The following is a 15,821-nucleotide window of genomic DNA, read 5'->3' on the forward strand; positions in this document are numbered from 1 at the left end:
TAAAGGGTAGTCCTTGAGTAGGACCTATAGGGCAGGTCTATGACCTTACCCTGGGACTATAACCCACCCCATCACCTCATCTCAAAATAGATACTCCCTCCGATCTAAATTAAATGACGCAAGCACTATACAATCGGAGGGAGTAGCAGTACCTTTTAGTTTGTTTTATGATAATCTGCACCATAGTAATAACACAACAGATAACTCATTCATCATATACTAGCAAAAATAAATGGGTGAGTTATCATGACATCCTTTGGTGTTTCTTCTTATCGATACAAGGAAAAAAAAACAAATCATTACAGTCGTACAAGCCTCGGTTAGTCGCATGCGCCAAAGGAATCTGCGGCATGTAACACGATCCCGAACCTTTTATAATCGGTTAGGCACAATTTATTCTACTTTAGGACCCACTATCTTCAAAGCTCAACCGGCTCATGATTCTCACGAACAGAGACGCACGGACGGCGCACCGTCCAGCCCAACGACCCAGTCGACCACCGACCGGCCGGGTGGGAACCCCCAACCCAACCCAGACTCCCCACAAAGCCGACGCGCCCCCCTCCGCGGCTTGTGTGGCTCACCTCGCCCCCTCCCCCACACCATCCCGCACTCGAATGTGACGGACGGACGGACCTCCTCCTCGCCGCGATGCCCCCGCCGACCGCCTCGTCGCTGCCCGCCGCGGCCGCCGACCCGGCGCTGCCCGCGGCCTTCCTCTCCGTGCCGTCCCCGTTCCTCCCCTCCTCCCCGCCCCTCCCCGCTGCCCTCGCCCCCTCACACGCCTCCTTCCTCCCCCGTGCGCGCGGTCCCCGCGCGCTCGCTGTCTCCGTGTCCGTCACCGGCCCGGTCTCCACCGCCGCGTCGCGGCTGCACCACATGTGGGGCGAGTTCGCGCGCTTCGTGCGGCTGCACGGGAACCAAATCGCGCCGCTCGGGTTCGCATCCCTCGGTTCGGCCGTCGGAGGCGGCGGGGGCTGCGGCGGTGGAGGGGGCGGTGGGGGAGGGGGTGGTGGGGACGCCGATGGGGCGGTTGAGGAGGAAGGCGTGGCGCGGGCCGAGGCGCCCAAGAAGGTGCTGATCCTCATGAGTGACACGGGCGGCGGCCATCGCGCGTCCGCCGAGGCCATTAAGGCCGCTTTTGCCCAGGAGTATGGCGACGACTACCAGGTTCGCTTTGCTTCGTCTTGTACGGCTCGCCCGTTTGATTCCAGGATTCGACGATACACCTGTAGCAGTTGCTTGCTAGGCTCCCGTTCCATTATACTATCATGTACTAGAAATACTTAGCATGCACAATGTAGCTTGTTGCAATTGGTTGGAGTAGTTTTTGGTGATATGATATTATTGGTATGATAGTTACTTCCTAGGTATGTCCTCACGTTGACTAATTGTTATGGCAAATCATCCGCTACCTCGACAATCCGGGGTGACTTTAGCTAGCACGGTGAAACCTATTTTTCTTGAGAGAAGTCAAATGCAACTTTGGGTTGTGTTCATCGCAAAATTCTTGCTTAATTCGTTCATATGTTGTACACAAGTGGCGTACATTTTCAGACACGAGACTTAATGTTGTTACACAGTTCTGGGGATATATCCACTCAACCTTATTGTGGGTACTACAAATCTCAAGTTTGCATTTGCGTAACTGGTAGAAGACATGAAGTTGGGGTAAGGAGAGGAAGGCCGCGGGCAGTCCCCCCCGGCGACTTGCAAGGTAGGTGCTTTGTCTATTTCATATAGATAGAGAAAAAGCAAACAAATACAGGAGTGGCCTGGTTTATGAGGGAAACTAGTCCAAAAACCGAACAAAGGGAAAAGAAAAAATAGAAATAACCCATGACAGTGCTAAACGACAGCTTATTCTGACCTCCACGACCCACCCGATCACAACCGGAGAGTAGTGATCGAATTCTTCGGAGACGCCTCCAAGAAGTCAAACGACGCCCATGGGCGTCGTCGTTGCTGGCTTTTGCCCAAAACCAAACACGACAAACAATTGAACCTTGGGGAGGGCCCAACCACACGAACGGCCTCTACGACCACCTTAGATCAGCATCACGATCCAGTGTCAAGGAAGTACTCTTCGACGATGCCTCCAGGAAGGAGCAAGAAGCCCACGGGTGCCATCATTGCTTGCATCGACCACCGTCGAAAACTAAGCTTTCGCCAGAGCCTTATGCCTGTCCACCTATCGAGCTCTAGGAAGGAAACTCAGCCGATGCCAACGAGAAGAAACCAAGGCTCCATCTGCACTAGCACCGGCGGCCTAATCCACTAGATCTGAGACAAACCGCAAAGGGCACAACATCACCTCAGAGAATAGACCAAGCAGACGACCAACACCACCACCGCCACTACAACACCAGGAGTGACCTGCATCACCAACGGCAGGCTAACCGGCCGCCCAATCGCCGCCGGGGTGAGCAGATCGAGCGTCCCAGATCCTGCCCACCTGAGGCCGCTGCCTCAAGTTGCATGCCACCAACCATTGCACCACCAGGAACACCGGGCCGCCCCGCGCCTCCGACGATCGTGCAGCCGCGCTGCAGGCCCTGTGACGGCCCAGATCGGACTCACACCAACCCCGCTACCAGGCCACACCACCTATGTGCACCACCACCGCGCCGCCACCCACAATCACCACCGCAGCCACCACCGTCGACAGCCAGGAGCAGTCCCCAATGCCACGGAAGCCGCTGCGCCTCTTAAGATCCGACCGTCATGGCACAGATAACAGCCGTGAGCTGCCCCGCCGCCACCCTCCTTGGGGCCTGCCCAAACTTCGCCGGCGGGCTCCTCAAGCGGCGGTGAGACGTGGGGGAGGGTGGGTGGAGGAAGGAGGTCTCGCCGGCCGGGCTTCCCGTGTCAGTGGTCCCTCTCACGTAGTTTGATTTTGACGCTTTTCTTTCCTGCACTTGACTCCTTGTTCCCAAATTATTCTTTAACTTGTTAATTGATGTCATATAATGTGTTCTATCCTTGTACCATGGGTACACCAGATACACGTCACCGCATCCATCCATTGCGCAAAAACGGTGCTATTCAAATTAGTTCCTCCTGTACACGAGCACACTTCATTTTCTGCACACATGTATTACCCCAGAAATTGCTTTTGGCACAGCTCCACATTGTTGATTGGTCGGCTCAGATATCAGGCTCATCTGGACATGAGAACCAAAAAGCTGTGCCCATGATTTAGCATCCTTTTCGGTTCTGTGTTTCCGGTGTAGTAGAGCAGGGGATTTATCATGTCTTCACTTGTGATGATTGTCATCCGTACTGGGCTGGTTCTTGGATGCTAGGATGAATGAATGATTGATTTGTGTTTCCCTTATGTCGATTGATTGTTAGTATTGTTATTCTGTTTACTTCTTTTGTTTTGTAATTAATGATTTTCTTTGCAGGTATTCGTCACTGATTTGTGGACTGAACATACACCATGGCCTTTCAACCAACTTCCCAGAAGCTATAGTTTCTTGGTGAAACATGGACCCTTGTGGAAGATGACATACTATGGTACAGCGCCACGAGTAATTCACCAGCCACATTTTGCTGCAACAGCAACATTCATCGCGAGGTGAGTACTGTAATTTTTCACGTTGAGTGAGCTTCAAAATTATTATTTTAATTTGTTATTAATCTGTTACTGTCATAGCATTCTTGACTTACTCTACCTGTAGCATAATTTTACCGATTTCTGATTTCTTACATCAAGGTGCTTTGATTGTGCAATTGATGGCAATAAATAACTGCATAATATAAATGATTAGTGACAATTTGTTAGTTACTCTTGCTCCTTTATAATTGTTTTTTTACTTGAAATGACGAGGGAGATGTTTGTCTCAAAAGGTATTGGTACCGCAGATTGGTTACTCTTATATTAGTCAGGATTGTCTCGTTGACTTGTACTTTGCCCAATCTTAGTAAGAGAATTTTATAATTGAAATAATAGCTATAATTACCATCAGTTTTGTAGACAATTTTGTGTTAGGGCCTCAAATCCTATGAAGCACTGATTTGGCGACATGGATACGGCTATACGGGTACGGTCAGGATGGGAATGGGCCGACCCGAACCTGGTCTTGGACCCGGCCCCTATGGGTGTGGCCCCAGGGCCAATTTGAGAGGCCATGGGTCGACCCATATAAAGAATAGTCCGTGGCCTTGGTGGCCCGATGGGTATTTCAGGTTGACCGATTTTTTTGCTTTACATTGCCTTGTGGACAAACAAGATGTTAAAATTAGGCACAGTTTAATGGAATCTGACTAGTGTAAATGAATAAGATTTCTAATACATGGTTAATAGAAAAAATCAAGCCGTCTGCTTGTGGTTTTGTACGTGCGCATCTTGCCGAAACATGTCAAGACAATTTTGTTGTTCATATACAAAAGAGTTCACCGTAAATTATATGACAGACTGCGTCACAAAATTGGCTCCTACGACAACGTTGACATGACGGGGATTGCAGTTGCTGTGAGATATAAGACCATAAGGTGGACACGGGATACATCAATTTCTAGATACAGCGATATGGTGAGTATATGTAAATAATTGATAATTAATAAAATACCATGTAATAAAGACAAAAACAAATTGAATGCATGAGATGAGATCAAAATACTGCCCCATTGGTTGCCTCCATGCCTCTTTTCAAGTCGTGAATGGTCATCAATGTCCTTAATCTTCGTGGTGTATGCAAAATACATCATATGATAGTATTATAATTTGTCAGTTTGGGATAGACATAATCACATAACGCTCAACAAGCATACCCAGCCTCTTCGTCTATGAGATCAACATCAATACTGTTGCTTGCATACTACCAACTGAAGATTGGCTGCCTGCCATGCCACTCCCTGCTGATGCCATGCCGAATTTACCTCCCTAGCAGTAGCAGCAGGCCAGCAACAACAACAGGTCAGGGGCAACTTTGTTTTTGAACATTAGTCAGCAGCAACTTAGAAGCTGTATTAAAAAAATATGGCCAGCGTTAGCAGCAACATGTGTCAGCAGGAACCATGTAAAAAAATGTCTTCAGTTGTGACTCGCCAGTCGTGATTAATCGCTAGCCAGCAACAACAGCAGCTCAGCAGCAATTCAGGCACTCAGCAATAAATAGAGGAGCACGGAAGGCAGCACCAGTTAACTAGCACACAGCGGGAGCGGCAGCAGAAAGTTACCTTGCTTGCTGCCGATGGAGATTCAACAACGGGTGGCGGCGACGGCAGCGACTCCATGCAGCGATGACGACGGCAGCGATGGGGCGTGCACAGGACCGCGTCGCGGGATTGGATCAAGCCGCTGGTCTTGCAATCGAGGAGATGAGGACCGGTATGTACCTAGGGTTATGTGTGCTTCTACTGTGCTCGGGCTGCGCTCCTGTCATCCCCGTATCCCGGACGTGTTGACGGCATGCCGGGCGGCGTATCAGATTTATTTTCTTGTCTTAAAAAAATAAAAAATCATGATACCTCTGGGATACGCGTATTGGTGCGGCGCTGTCCCGTACGTGGATATGCCAGTTTTGAACGTATCGGTGCTTCAGAGCTCAATTCTATGGTTGGGTGTGATGCTGTCATCACGAGACATACTAAGGGGGGTCTGCAGGATTCACAAATCCTGCTGGCGAATGTCTGAAATCTAGCTCTTTTCAAACTTAGCCACAATGTGCACATTTTACATAATTTATTTGGTATTTATCAATATTGAAGCGATATATATGTAGACGAGATTGCTTGTTAAAGATGTGTTGTATTGCAGCTGCAGGTCTGGGTGCTTATTTTGCAATAGTGAGTTGTATAATCTAGAATTTACCCATCTTTTCTTGCAGAGAGGTTGCCAAAGGTCTGATGAAGTACCAACCAGATGTGATTATCAGTGTACATCCTTTAATGCAACATGTCCCCCTTCGAGTTCTACGGTCCAGAGGTTTATTGGATAAGATTCCGTTCACAACTGTTATCACCGACTTGAGCACTTGTCACCCAACTTGGTATGCTGGTTTCAATGTTCGTATAACTTCATGTCAGTTTTTGGTTCCTTACCTTTAAGATAGGCATGCAATTGATCTTACAGTGAAATAGTTATGTTACTGCTTTCCATTAGGTTTCACAAGCTTGTGACTAGATGTTACTGTCCATCAGCCGAGGTGACAAAGAGAGCACTAAAAGCTGGACTGAAACCTTCACAAATTAAAGTCTATGGCCTCCCTGTACGCCCATCTTTTGCCAAACCTGTTCCACCAAAGGTAAACAATTTCTTCTACCAAACTAGATTCTGGATATTTTGCCTTCTGCACAAGTTACTGAGTGGTATATCTATGTTTGTCTTGTTTAATAGGATGAATTGCGTAGGGAGTTAGGTATGGATGAATATCTGCCTGCAGTTCTATTAATGGGCGGAGGTGAAGGGATGGGTCCTATTGAAGCCACTGCCCGAGCTCTGGATAATGCTTTATATGACGAAAGCCTCGGGGAACCCAGGGGTCAAATACTTATAATTTGCGGACGCAATAAGAAGTTGACTAACAGGTTGCAGTCAATTAATTGGAAAATTCCTGTTCAGGTGCTTCCTTAAAGCTGATTTTTAGCTTCCAGGCGACTGAAATTTGCAACAGTAATGCCTTATCAGTTTGTTCTACTAAAATTTTCTGTTATTTTGGCCGCTTTTTCTACCCTCACCAAGTTACTCCTTTAATGTTTCTTTTCCTCCTAATCTTAGGTGAAAGGTTTTGTTACAAAAATGGAGGAATGCATGGGTGCTTGTGACTGTATCATCACAAAGGTATGTTCTACAATAGATCCACATATTCAGATCATGCACTTGCCGATGTGATATGATATTGCATGATTGATGTTATCTGAATATACATGATCTATGGTAATTTGCAGGCAGGGCCTGGTACAATTGCAGAGGCGATGATTCGTGGCCTCCCCATTATTCTAAATGGTTACATTGCTGGGCAGGTAACTTCTTCTGCCACTTATCTTAGGGTCTGCATGGTTCTATCATTTGGCTGAGAGTTCTTCACTCTAGCTTGTAATGTTGTTCGGTAGTTTCGTATGATACCTTTGTGTTGAACAGTCAGGTCTCATTTGGTTGCATGGGATCCCAGGGGGATCCCCACTTATTCCCTGGGCGTAGAAACCATGGGCCGGATCGACCCAGGGAAATGTAGTGTGACATTTGGACACCCACATGAGGGAGGGACCCCGTCCCTTTCCACGGCCTTTCCCTGGGAGAGACTTCCACACCTAAATAGGTCGGGAGGGAAAACCTTGGCTTGCTCTCGCGACTGAGAAGCGACACCGCCCCCTGAGTTTCTCCCTCCAGCAACCAGGAACAGCGCCTCAGCCTCCCTGCGGCGACCGAAACGACGCCTCAGCCTCCCTCCGGTGAAGAACCCCCAAGCACAACACCTCTAAAATTGCTGTCCTCTGGTAACAGCGACGGCCACGCGGCCATGCTTCTCCTTCCACCAATATCCACTCAGTTTCAAATGTCTATCCTGGCTGGCAACCAGGATGACCAGACGTTCTTCTTTCTCTTTAATATACTTCATTTTTTTCTAAGAAATTTGGCACTTCCCTGACGCGATTCCCTCCCCCTGCCTCCAAACTCATCTGGGGATCTTCCCGTGGTGGCAGAGGATTTCCTATGACCATGGAAATCCCCCTGGTGGGATTACTACCCTGGAATATTTTATCCTTGCAACCAAAGGAGGCCTCAGTATACCCCCTTGTTCACGCTGGGCGTTCGGGTTTACCCGAAATTTCGGGTCGGGTTTTTTCGGGTTATTTCTAGTTCGGGTTTTCAGATCTCACACCCGAAATTGTCTCAAAAAAATCAAAACCCGACATTTCGGGTTCGGGTTTTCCCGATTTACCCAAGCAGGAGTGGTGCCTCACAAAATTCCTAGCCTTTGATGCAAAACTTGGGGAGAAGATCGAGCGCTGTCGGTATCGCCGGCCGACAGGAAACGAGGTAATTCGGCGCGGTACGACGCTGCACGCAGTTGAGGAACGGAGGAAGGGGTGGCGCAAAGCAGATCACTGCGTCCTGTGGAGGAATAGATGGAGAGGGTCGACACGTCGCTGCTTGCTGGCGTGTGTTGAGGAACGGAGGAAGGGGCCGGCACGACACTCCTCCATGTCGGTCTCAAGCGAGGATGGCAGGACGCAAGGGATGCTCCTTGTTAACCGCTGACGGCGGCTAGCTAAGTCAGGATAGAGATTAGGTCGTGGGCGTGGTTGTGCGGCTATGCGGGAGTTAGAGTAAACGATTGTGGGAAGATGCGGCTCGTGGGCGTGTGGTGACAGAGTGGGCTTTTGGGCTGCTGGACTGGAAACAAGTGGATTGGGCCAATATACCTATGTAATATGGGTAATTCGGGTTGTTCGGGTTCTTAGGGTACAAACCCAAAATTTCTGAATAAATTTCGGGTTTCTGAAGTTGCTACCCGAATAGATGCTTGGGTTTTTCGGGTTCGGGCTTCGGGTTTCGGGTTTTATGCCCAGCATGACCCCTTGGTCTTCTCCATGAATCTATGCCGAATATGTTATAGTAGTGGTGAATGAATAAATTGGTAGTGTACCATACTGTCATGGATCGTACACCATCACCCTAGCTTAGCTGCAAATCACATGTCATTTTTGTTGTAAATATCCTTGACCAAAATGGACTTATTGTCATCTAGTTTGTACCATGCATTATCCATTTACTTTGTGCCTGTGATGCATGCAGTTACACTGGCCATAGCTAGCTGTGAAACTGATTTTGATTATTTTGCACCTTTCTTTTATGAATTACTCCCTCCTTTTGAAAATATACAAGTCGTAAGGCTGTCTGAAGCAAAATTTCTTGTACAGTATCTTGGTAATAGTTGCAAAATTATAACCATATGAAAGTGTTTCTGAATACAAATTCACATTTTTTGCGAAGTAACTTGCGTATAATTGGATGTTGTTGGTCAAATCATGTTCTGGATATGTACATGGAAATTAATCATTAATTATTTCTCTTATATATTGACAATTTAGTATAGCAATGGATGTTGCAATTTTCTTACACATCGATGGTGTTTCCCCCCATTTGAAGAACTGTATTATGCAAGTGCCCTGAAATTTAGCTAGTGCCTTTTGTATGAGCACTGATCTTTCTGGGCAATTTATTCATATTTTTATAATTTGCATAACAGGAAGCTGGCAATGTTCCCTATGTTGTTGAAAATGGCTGTGGGAAGTTCTCAAAATCGCCAGAACACATCGCAAAGATTGTTGCCGACTGGTTCGGCCCCAGGTCAGACGAGCTCCAAATAATGTCTCAAAATGCCCTGAAACTAGCTCGCCCAGACGCGGTGTTGAAAATTGTTCATGATCTACATGAGCTAGTCAGGCAAAAGTCGTTTGTACCAGAATATGCATGTGCAACATAAGCTCCTATCTTGTCTTTTGAATTTAGTTAGTTTTGTTATTTTTTGTGCGGCATTAGTCATAGTTATTTGTGAGGATTCAAACTATCAATTGATTTGCAAATGTCATCATTAAAGGAAAATGGAACTCGAAAAGAATTGTGAACCATTTTGTGCTTATTGTTATTTTATCTTGGCGGGACTATTTCTTACCGTTTAACATGGCAAACCTTAATGCCTTTATGGCTTGACTTAGCCTAATGTGCTGTGCTGTTTGTTTAAGAAAAATGTACGTTCGATCGGTGGAGCGGGTCATCTCCCGTTGATGTGTGATTTGGTTGGATGGCACTTGTTGTTGGGTTCGACATGTGGTCCATGAGGGTGGACTATGCCTTGTGTGTTTCAGTCTTTCGAAGTGGGCTTGACCCTCGTTGTTCTGGTTTTTGCCCGATTTTTCGTAATTAACTGGGTAATCTCTTCTGCTTAATTAATGGATGGGACAATCTTTGCCTCTGTTTCAAAAAAAGAAGAAGTTCTGTGCTGTATGATCTGATGTTTGATGAGGCTGCTAAGTCTAATGCAAAGTACTCCCTCTGTCCGGAATAGATACACCTGTTTGAGCGTCATCTAATTTTGGACGGATGAAGTATGTGGCTGCCATGGCTTAAAAGAAGAAGATTGAAATACGAAATACCTCTGAAGATAACAGGAGCCATGTTGCATCCAATGTGTCATGTGTTGGCGAGAAGTAAACATGGATGTTCGCCGGCACCTATGAACCAACCAACCAAAGGATCTTTGCAACTCCTTTTCCCCGGACGTGACGAGCATCATCAGGAACTGAAGGAGGAGCCTCTTCAGTTCCGAGAATAATAAGCAGGTCAAGTCAAACCTGCAGCCTCTGCCCGCACCCCATTGGACTCGACCGGCACTCCAAACCTCCCGCCCTCTCTAAATTACTATGCTTGGACAGAACAAGTTGCAGGCAAGCGCTGAAGAATCCCAGGCCGGAGGAGAGGATATGGTAAGTATTTGGCACGTATCCGCAGACGGGCGCCGTGACCACAGCTGTTCCTTGGTCGCTTGTGCTGTCGTCGGCATGTACCCAAAGGGAGGCAGGGCGGCTCCAGCATGTGTGTCGGGTGGGTTACACCGTCAGGCCAGGTGAGCTTTGTACGTACTTAAATACTGTGTCGTGTTAATTTCTAGCCCTGTGGCCTCTTTGTGGGGGCGGGGGGCAGGCCTCATACGACCACCTCACAAATACACGGTGGTCCGAGCGTCATCAGCATGTTTTTCCCGACTGGGTGAATCCACCGTGGATGTCACCACCATGAATGCCCGTTGGCCAGCACACGACGTTCTAAAATACTAGTACTCCCCCCATAACAAAATACCAAAGAAACGTCTTACTACATTGCGGTATAACTACTTTCAAACTTCTCTTAGTTAACCTGTAATAACACTACTGTGCCACTGTACCAATTTAACTTGATGAGGCGAGAGGTGTAAGCAGTACTGTAGCAATCTATTTGACTACTTGCCATGAAGACTATTAAATTAAATTAAATTAAATTAAAAAGACGGTGGTACTAGTACTATATTAGTGCAAGTGCTTTGTTCCATTAAGTGCTACTGCTGACCCATGTGGCAAGGACTGTGGTACTACTTGACTTGGTATGAGCACAGTGCAGACGGGAACGGACAGAGAGAGGGAGGGGTGAGAAGGAAGAACAGCACGCACGAAACGGCGTTTTGTTTGCTAAACTAAAGCCAATCTGAATCGCAAGTCGTCGAGGAGTTTTGCCCACCCCGTAACCTTAACCACGATGCAAAAACCAAGTTTAAATTACAACTTACAGCCACACAAACGCACCTGCTTTCTACTCCTAGCATAAAAAGAGATTATCCACGGCGACACCAGCGCTTGGTTTAAAGGCAGAATTTGTTTGTGTTGTTGCAGTATATTTTATGCATCCTGCACAGACAATGGCGTGCACAGTGTATATTCTCTGAATGATGTTTCCTGCCTGCATGCAGGCGCCTTTATTTGCCTGATCGCTACAGAATAGGCACGCCCTGATTAATCTGAGATCTATCATTCCTCATCTACATGAAAAAATGTTCCATCACTGCATCCGTCACGTGATCTCGCAGCTCTGATTTTCTTGCCGGCAATGAAGCACAGAGTGACAGGATTAGCTTGACAATTCCACAATCATCTCCCCCTTTCAGCACCAGGGCACACTAAAACAAAAACCCAGCAGCTCCAAAGCACAAAGAAATGAAATAAGAAGAAGAAGAAGAAGAAACAACCTAGAGCAACTAGTACTACAAACGCTTGTACGTACATTTGCCAATCACTAAATACCGTATTGCCAATTGCCAATCACCAGTGGTGATCGATCGATCGGTCCCAAAACAAATCCCCAACTATAGGATATTCACACGCACACGCAGAGCTCCGTGGTCAAATCAAATGTAATCACAAGTCTCTTGCGCGAAGCCGATCTGAGACCCGACGGTGTCGAAAATCACCCTCAGGTTCTTCTGCTGGTAGTTGCCGATGATGGGGGTGTCGTACTCGGACTTGAGGGAGGCGAGAGCCAGGCACACCTGCGAGGCGTCGCCGGTGACCACGTAGAGCACGCCCTTGGAGTCCACCTCCACCTCCGCGCCGCCGTCGAACACCAGCTTCAGGCTCGGCACCTGCACCTCCCTCAGCCCCGTCAGGTCAAAGCAGGTGTCCAGGATGGAGAAGGGCGCCGCCTGCGGGTACTCCGCCAGCTGGCTCACGAACTCGGCCCGCACCGCCGCGTACACGGACGGCACCAGGCTCGTGATGATCGTGCCGGAGTCGACGATGGCCTTGCCGCCGCCGCCGGCCGAGAACCCCGGGGACTGCACGTCCTCGCCGCCGACGGTGATCCCCGTCAGGTTGGCCAGGTAGAAGGGCCCCTGCAGCGGGTCGGAGACCATCGCGGTGTACACGATCGGGGTGGAGTTCCGGTACACCGAGGCGTCGTCGCCGAGGACGAGGGAGCCCGACGAGCCGGACTCCTTGGGCGGCAGGCAGTAGGAGAACACGCCGCCGAACTGGTCCATGGTTTGGGATATTAGGGAGAGCTGGCTCCGGCCGAGCCCCATGAGGCCGGACGTGCCGCCGAACGGGCCCTGGTTGCTGGTGCCGCAGCCGAACACGAAGCCCTGGATGTCCTCGCCGGCCAGGCTCAGCCTGTCGTGCGCCAGCACGCCGCGGGAGTAGGAGCCGTCGCGGTAGCTGAGGGTGTAGCTGCAGGCCGCCGGCTGGTCGTCGCACGCCTGGCCGGACATCCCGGTGGCCACCCGCAGCGCGTCGCAGGAGGAGGAGTTGCAGGGCACGGCGGCGTAGGACGGCGACGAGGAGGGGTCGAAGAGGGGCTCCTGCTGGTCGTGGCAGGCGTCGCACGGCTCGCACTGCACCCAGGTGAGCTCGCTGGCCGTGTCCACGATCACCGTCGCCTCGCCGCCGCCGATGCCCACGGTGGCCACGTAGTTGAGCGTCCGCAGCCTGGCGCCGGAGGTGACGGGGACCTGCGCCAGCTTGGACGCCGACGCCGCGTCCGACGACCTGATGAGCCCGTAGCTGCCGATGCGCCGCTGCAGCGACGAGACCCTGGCGGCGTCGGAGGCCAGGACGGCGTGGGCCTCCTCCGCCCTGCTCTTGCCGCCTGAGCTAAAGCTGGCGTGGTGCCGCAGCTCCAGGACCGTGGCGCCGCTCTCCGCCCCTGACGAACCATGGCATCACGAGACAGTGAGGAAAAAAAAAAGGATGGATGAGCTCAGAATTATGTATGTGGCTGGTCAGCACTGCCCGTGCCGCATTCAGGTAACTTTGCCGTTCTAGTCATTGTTCATGCGGCTCTCCCGCGCGAGCAAAAGTACTTGGGACGTGCTACTTATGGCAAAAGCTCGTGCGATTCACCCGCCGCCCTCTCTTGGCACAAAATCTGATGGGTTCTTCTTCTCGTTCTCGGCAACTGCCATTGCAGCCCGAGCTGCCAGAGCCCGTTTTCAGACCACGCATGCATCACCATGAATGGAAACGTCACAAGATATACAAACGTCGGTCGGAAAGAGCATGGTAGAATCTTCTGCCCATTATATACCACGGAGTACTTATAATCTAACCTAGCACTTCTGGTCCTCTCCTATCACTTCGCCGGGAAACATCATCACTGGAAAGAGAAATCAAGGAGTAGGGAAGAGAGAGAGAGAGAGAGGATGGATGGAATCGAAGAACTCACTTGACCTCAGGCAATGCACGCCGCCGCCGCCGCCTGAGGCGAGGAGAAGCAGGAGCAGCAGAGCGGCCGGCGCGACGGCGCGAGCTCCTCCCCGTGCCGCCATCGCTCGCTCGCTCGGCGCACCTCACTTGACTCGCTCGCTCCCCTGTCCGTCAGCAGAGCAGAGCAGAGGGAGGGGGGGATAAAGAAAGGGAGGGGAGGGGGGATGAGGTAAGGTGAGGTCAGGAAAGAGAAAGGAAGAAAGATTCTCTGGGGCCGCGAGCTGAGGTGAGAGGCGGGCTTCTTGCGGCGCATGGGAACAAGGGCGCAGGCAGGCAGGAGCTGGCTGGCCGGACGCAGCGAGGTCGGAGTGGATGGATGGAGGTCACTCGCTCATCGACGGCCAGGCTGCTGTACCGGGCTGATGGCTGCTGGCTGCGGCCGAGGAATTATTGGGGGCGCCTCACATGCATCGTGTCCTCTTCCTTCCTCTCGCCCGCCCGCCCGCCCGCTCGAGCTCCAGCGGTACAGTCTTGGTCTTCTTCTCCCTCCCCCCCTCCCTCTCTCTCTCTGCCCGTGCATGGGGCCGGCCGGGGCTTCACTCGCTCGCTCCCTCACTGACGCCATTTGTTTATTGGCAGCGGCATCGGATAGGAGCGGCAGCGGCAGCGGCAGAGGAGGGTATCCGGCGGGGGAAAAGAGGAGGGGATTTTTACTGGTGATCACGTCGCGTGGCGCGTGCGTGGGTGGGCGCATTGAATTGAGAAAAAAAATGGGCGTCCGGCCGCCATTAAGCTGTCAGCAGTCGGCATCACGGCGTGCGCAAACCTTAGCAGCCCGTCCGCCGTTCGTCCGCCGAGGGCAGAAAGGTCGACGCAGCGCAAAAAATATTACTGCTGGGCCGTACGGCGCGGCGTACGGACGAGAGAAACCCGTGGTGCAAGCGCAGGTGCGGCCCGGCGCTTCTTTTTGTCCTGGAGACGGTGTGCTCATTGCTGGATGCTGGTGGCCTCTGACGGATTCATTGCGTTGCGCTTCCCTCCCTCCCGCTAGCGGAGTGATTCGAGCCCTTCCACATGGGAAGTGTGATCGGGGGAGCCCCGCTTCGGACTGTGGATTCAGCACCTGTTATGAACCATTTAATCCCAGATCGTAGCAGTGTTTGGAAGTCTTCTTCAACAAATACCAGTGACCATTTTGAACGAATTCAAATCTTTTTTTTTAAAGAGGTAATATCACCGGTGGTGCTTAAACTTGTTACTCATGTTCACTTTGGTGTCTGAACTTCAAAAATACATCGAACTGGTTCTAGAACTTGGCACAGACGTTTAAATACAATGGTAATCCTATCTATATGACGCATAATGTACCGACTGGCACAACATTTTAATTAGCATGCACACATGAAGTGAGAGGCACTTCTAACGAAGGGCTTGCTTTATATATGTCTCTATGACCAGCGAACAAGCAAAGGCATCAAGAGGTGCCTAATTTCATTCAGCTCAAAGAAATAGTACAAAAGGAGTTACATAGATCTGCAGATGATAAGAGAGGAAGATAAGCAGGAACTATGAGAAGGGGGTGAAGAAAGATCCTACGGGGCAAAGTGGAAGGACCACAATGCGATGACCAACATGATCAGGAGAAGCAGGATTACGTACTGCAGCCGAAACATGGCAGCAGTCCTGAAAGGGAAAAGAAATTTAAAACAACTAGACATTGCACCCGCTAGTTACTTCAAAGACTGTCCATCTTGACATAAGAAGTTTGGAGGCGCCAAAAAGAGCAGGGAGGCAGACTAATCTTGTGATTAGTCTGATGGGGAGCGAAGCATAGATCAGCAACACCAGGTCGAACTTGTAAGAGATAAGAGAAGAAGAGAAACTTCCTTCAAGAGCCCATAGATGCGCACAACATGCAAAACAAAGAAGAAATGCTTTGCATCTCCAACAGTCCAAGTCGAGCATAGTTGTAAGGGCCCCGTAGATGAAAATCTGAAAAATCAAACATGACATAGCAGCTTACACAGGACAAGAAGCTAATAGTGAGGAGACCAAAACCTAATAGCAGTGCACAGTATGTAATTTAACACCAAGAATTTGAGAATTTGATAGGAGAGGCACAACATGGGAGGATCTAGGAG

General features: G+C 49.9%; 2 protein-coding genes across 2 annotated transcripts; one reads left to right on the forward strand and one right to left on the reverse strand.

Annotated features, from left to right (window-relative positions):
• The first annotated feature begins 559 nt into the window (after positions 1 to 559).
• Positions 560 to 9,582, forward strand: LOC123397972 (probable monogalactosyldiacylglycerol synthase 1, chloroplastic). Its single transcript, XM_045092480.1, has 8 exons — positions 560 to 1,170; positions 3,408 to 3,580; positions 5,835 to 5,996; positions 6,110 to 6,251; positions 6,344 to 6,568; positions 6,725 to 6,787; positions 6,895 to 6,969; positions 9,201 to 9,582. The coding sequence occupies exons 1-8, from the start codon at positions 652 to 654 to the stop codon at positions 9,435 to 9,437; spliced, it is 1,596 nt and encodes a 531-aa protein (XP_044948415.1). The 5' UTR covers positions 560 to 651; the 3' UTR covers positions 9,438 to 9,582.
• A 2,029-nt stretch (positions 9,583 to 11,611) lies between these two features.
• On the reverse strand, positions 11,612 to 14,145 carry LOC123397973 (aspartyl protease family protein At5g10770-like). The gene is made up of 2 exons (XM_045092481.1): positions 13,700 to 14,145; positions 11,612 to 13,180 (listed from the first exon to the last, which is right to left on the reverse strand). Exons 1-2 carry the CDS (start codon positions 13,800 to 13,802, stop codon positions 11,889 to 11,891), a joined length of 1,395 nt encoding a protein of 464 aa, XP_044948416.1. The 5' UTR covers positions 13,803 to 14,145; the 3' UTR covers positions 11,612 to 11,888.
• Between the last annotated feature and the right edge of the window lie 1,676 nt (positions 14,146 to 15,821).

The sequence above is a fragment of the Hordeum vulgare genome, chromosome 5H (assembly GCF_904849725.1).
Source record: "Hordeum vulgare subsp. vulgare chromosome 5H, MorexV3_pseudomolecules_assembly, whole genome shotgun sequence".
Lineage (NCBI taxonomy): Eukaryota > Viridiplantae > Streptophyta > Magnoliopsida > Poales > Poaceae > Hordeum > Hordeum vulgare.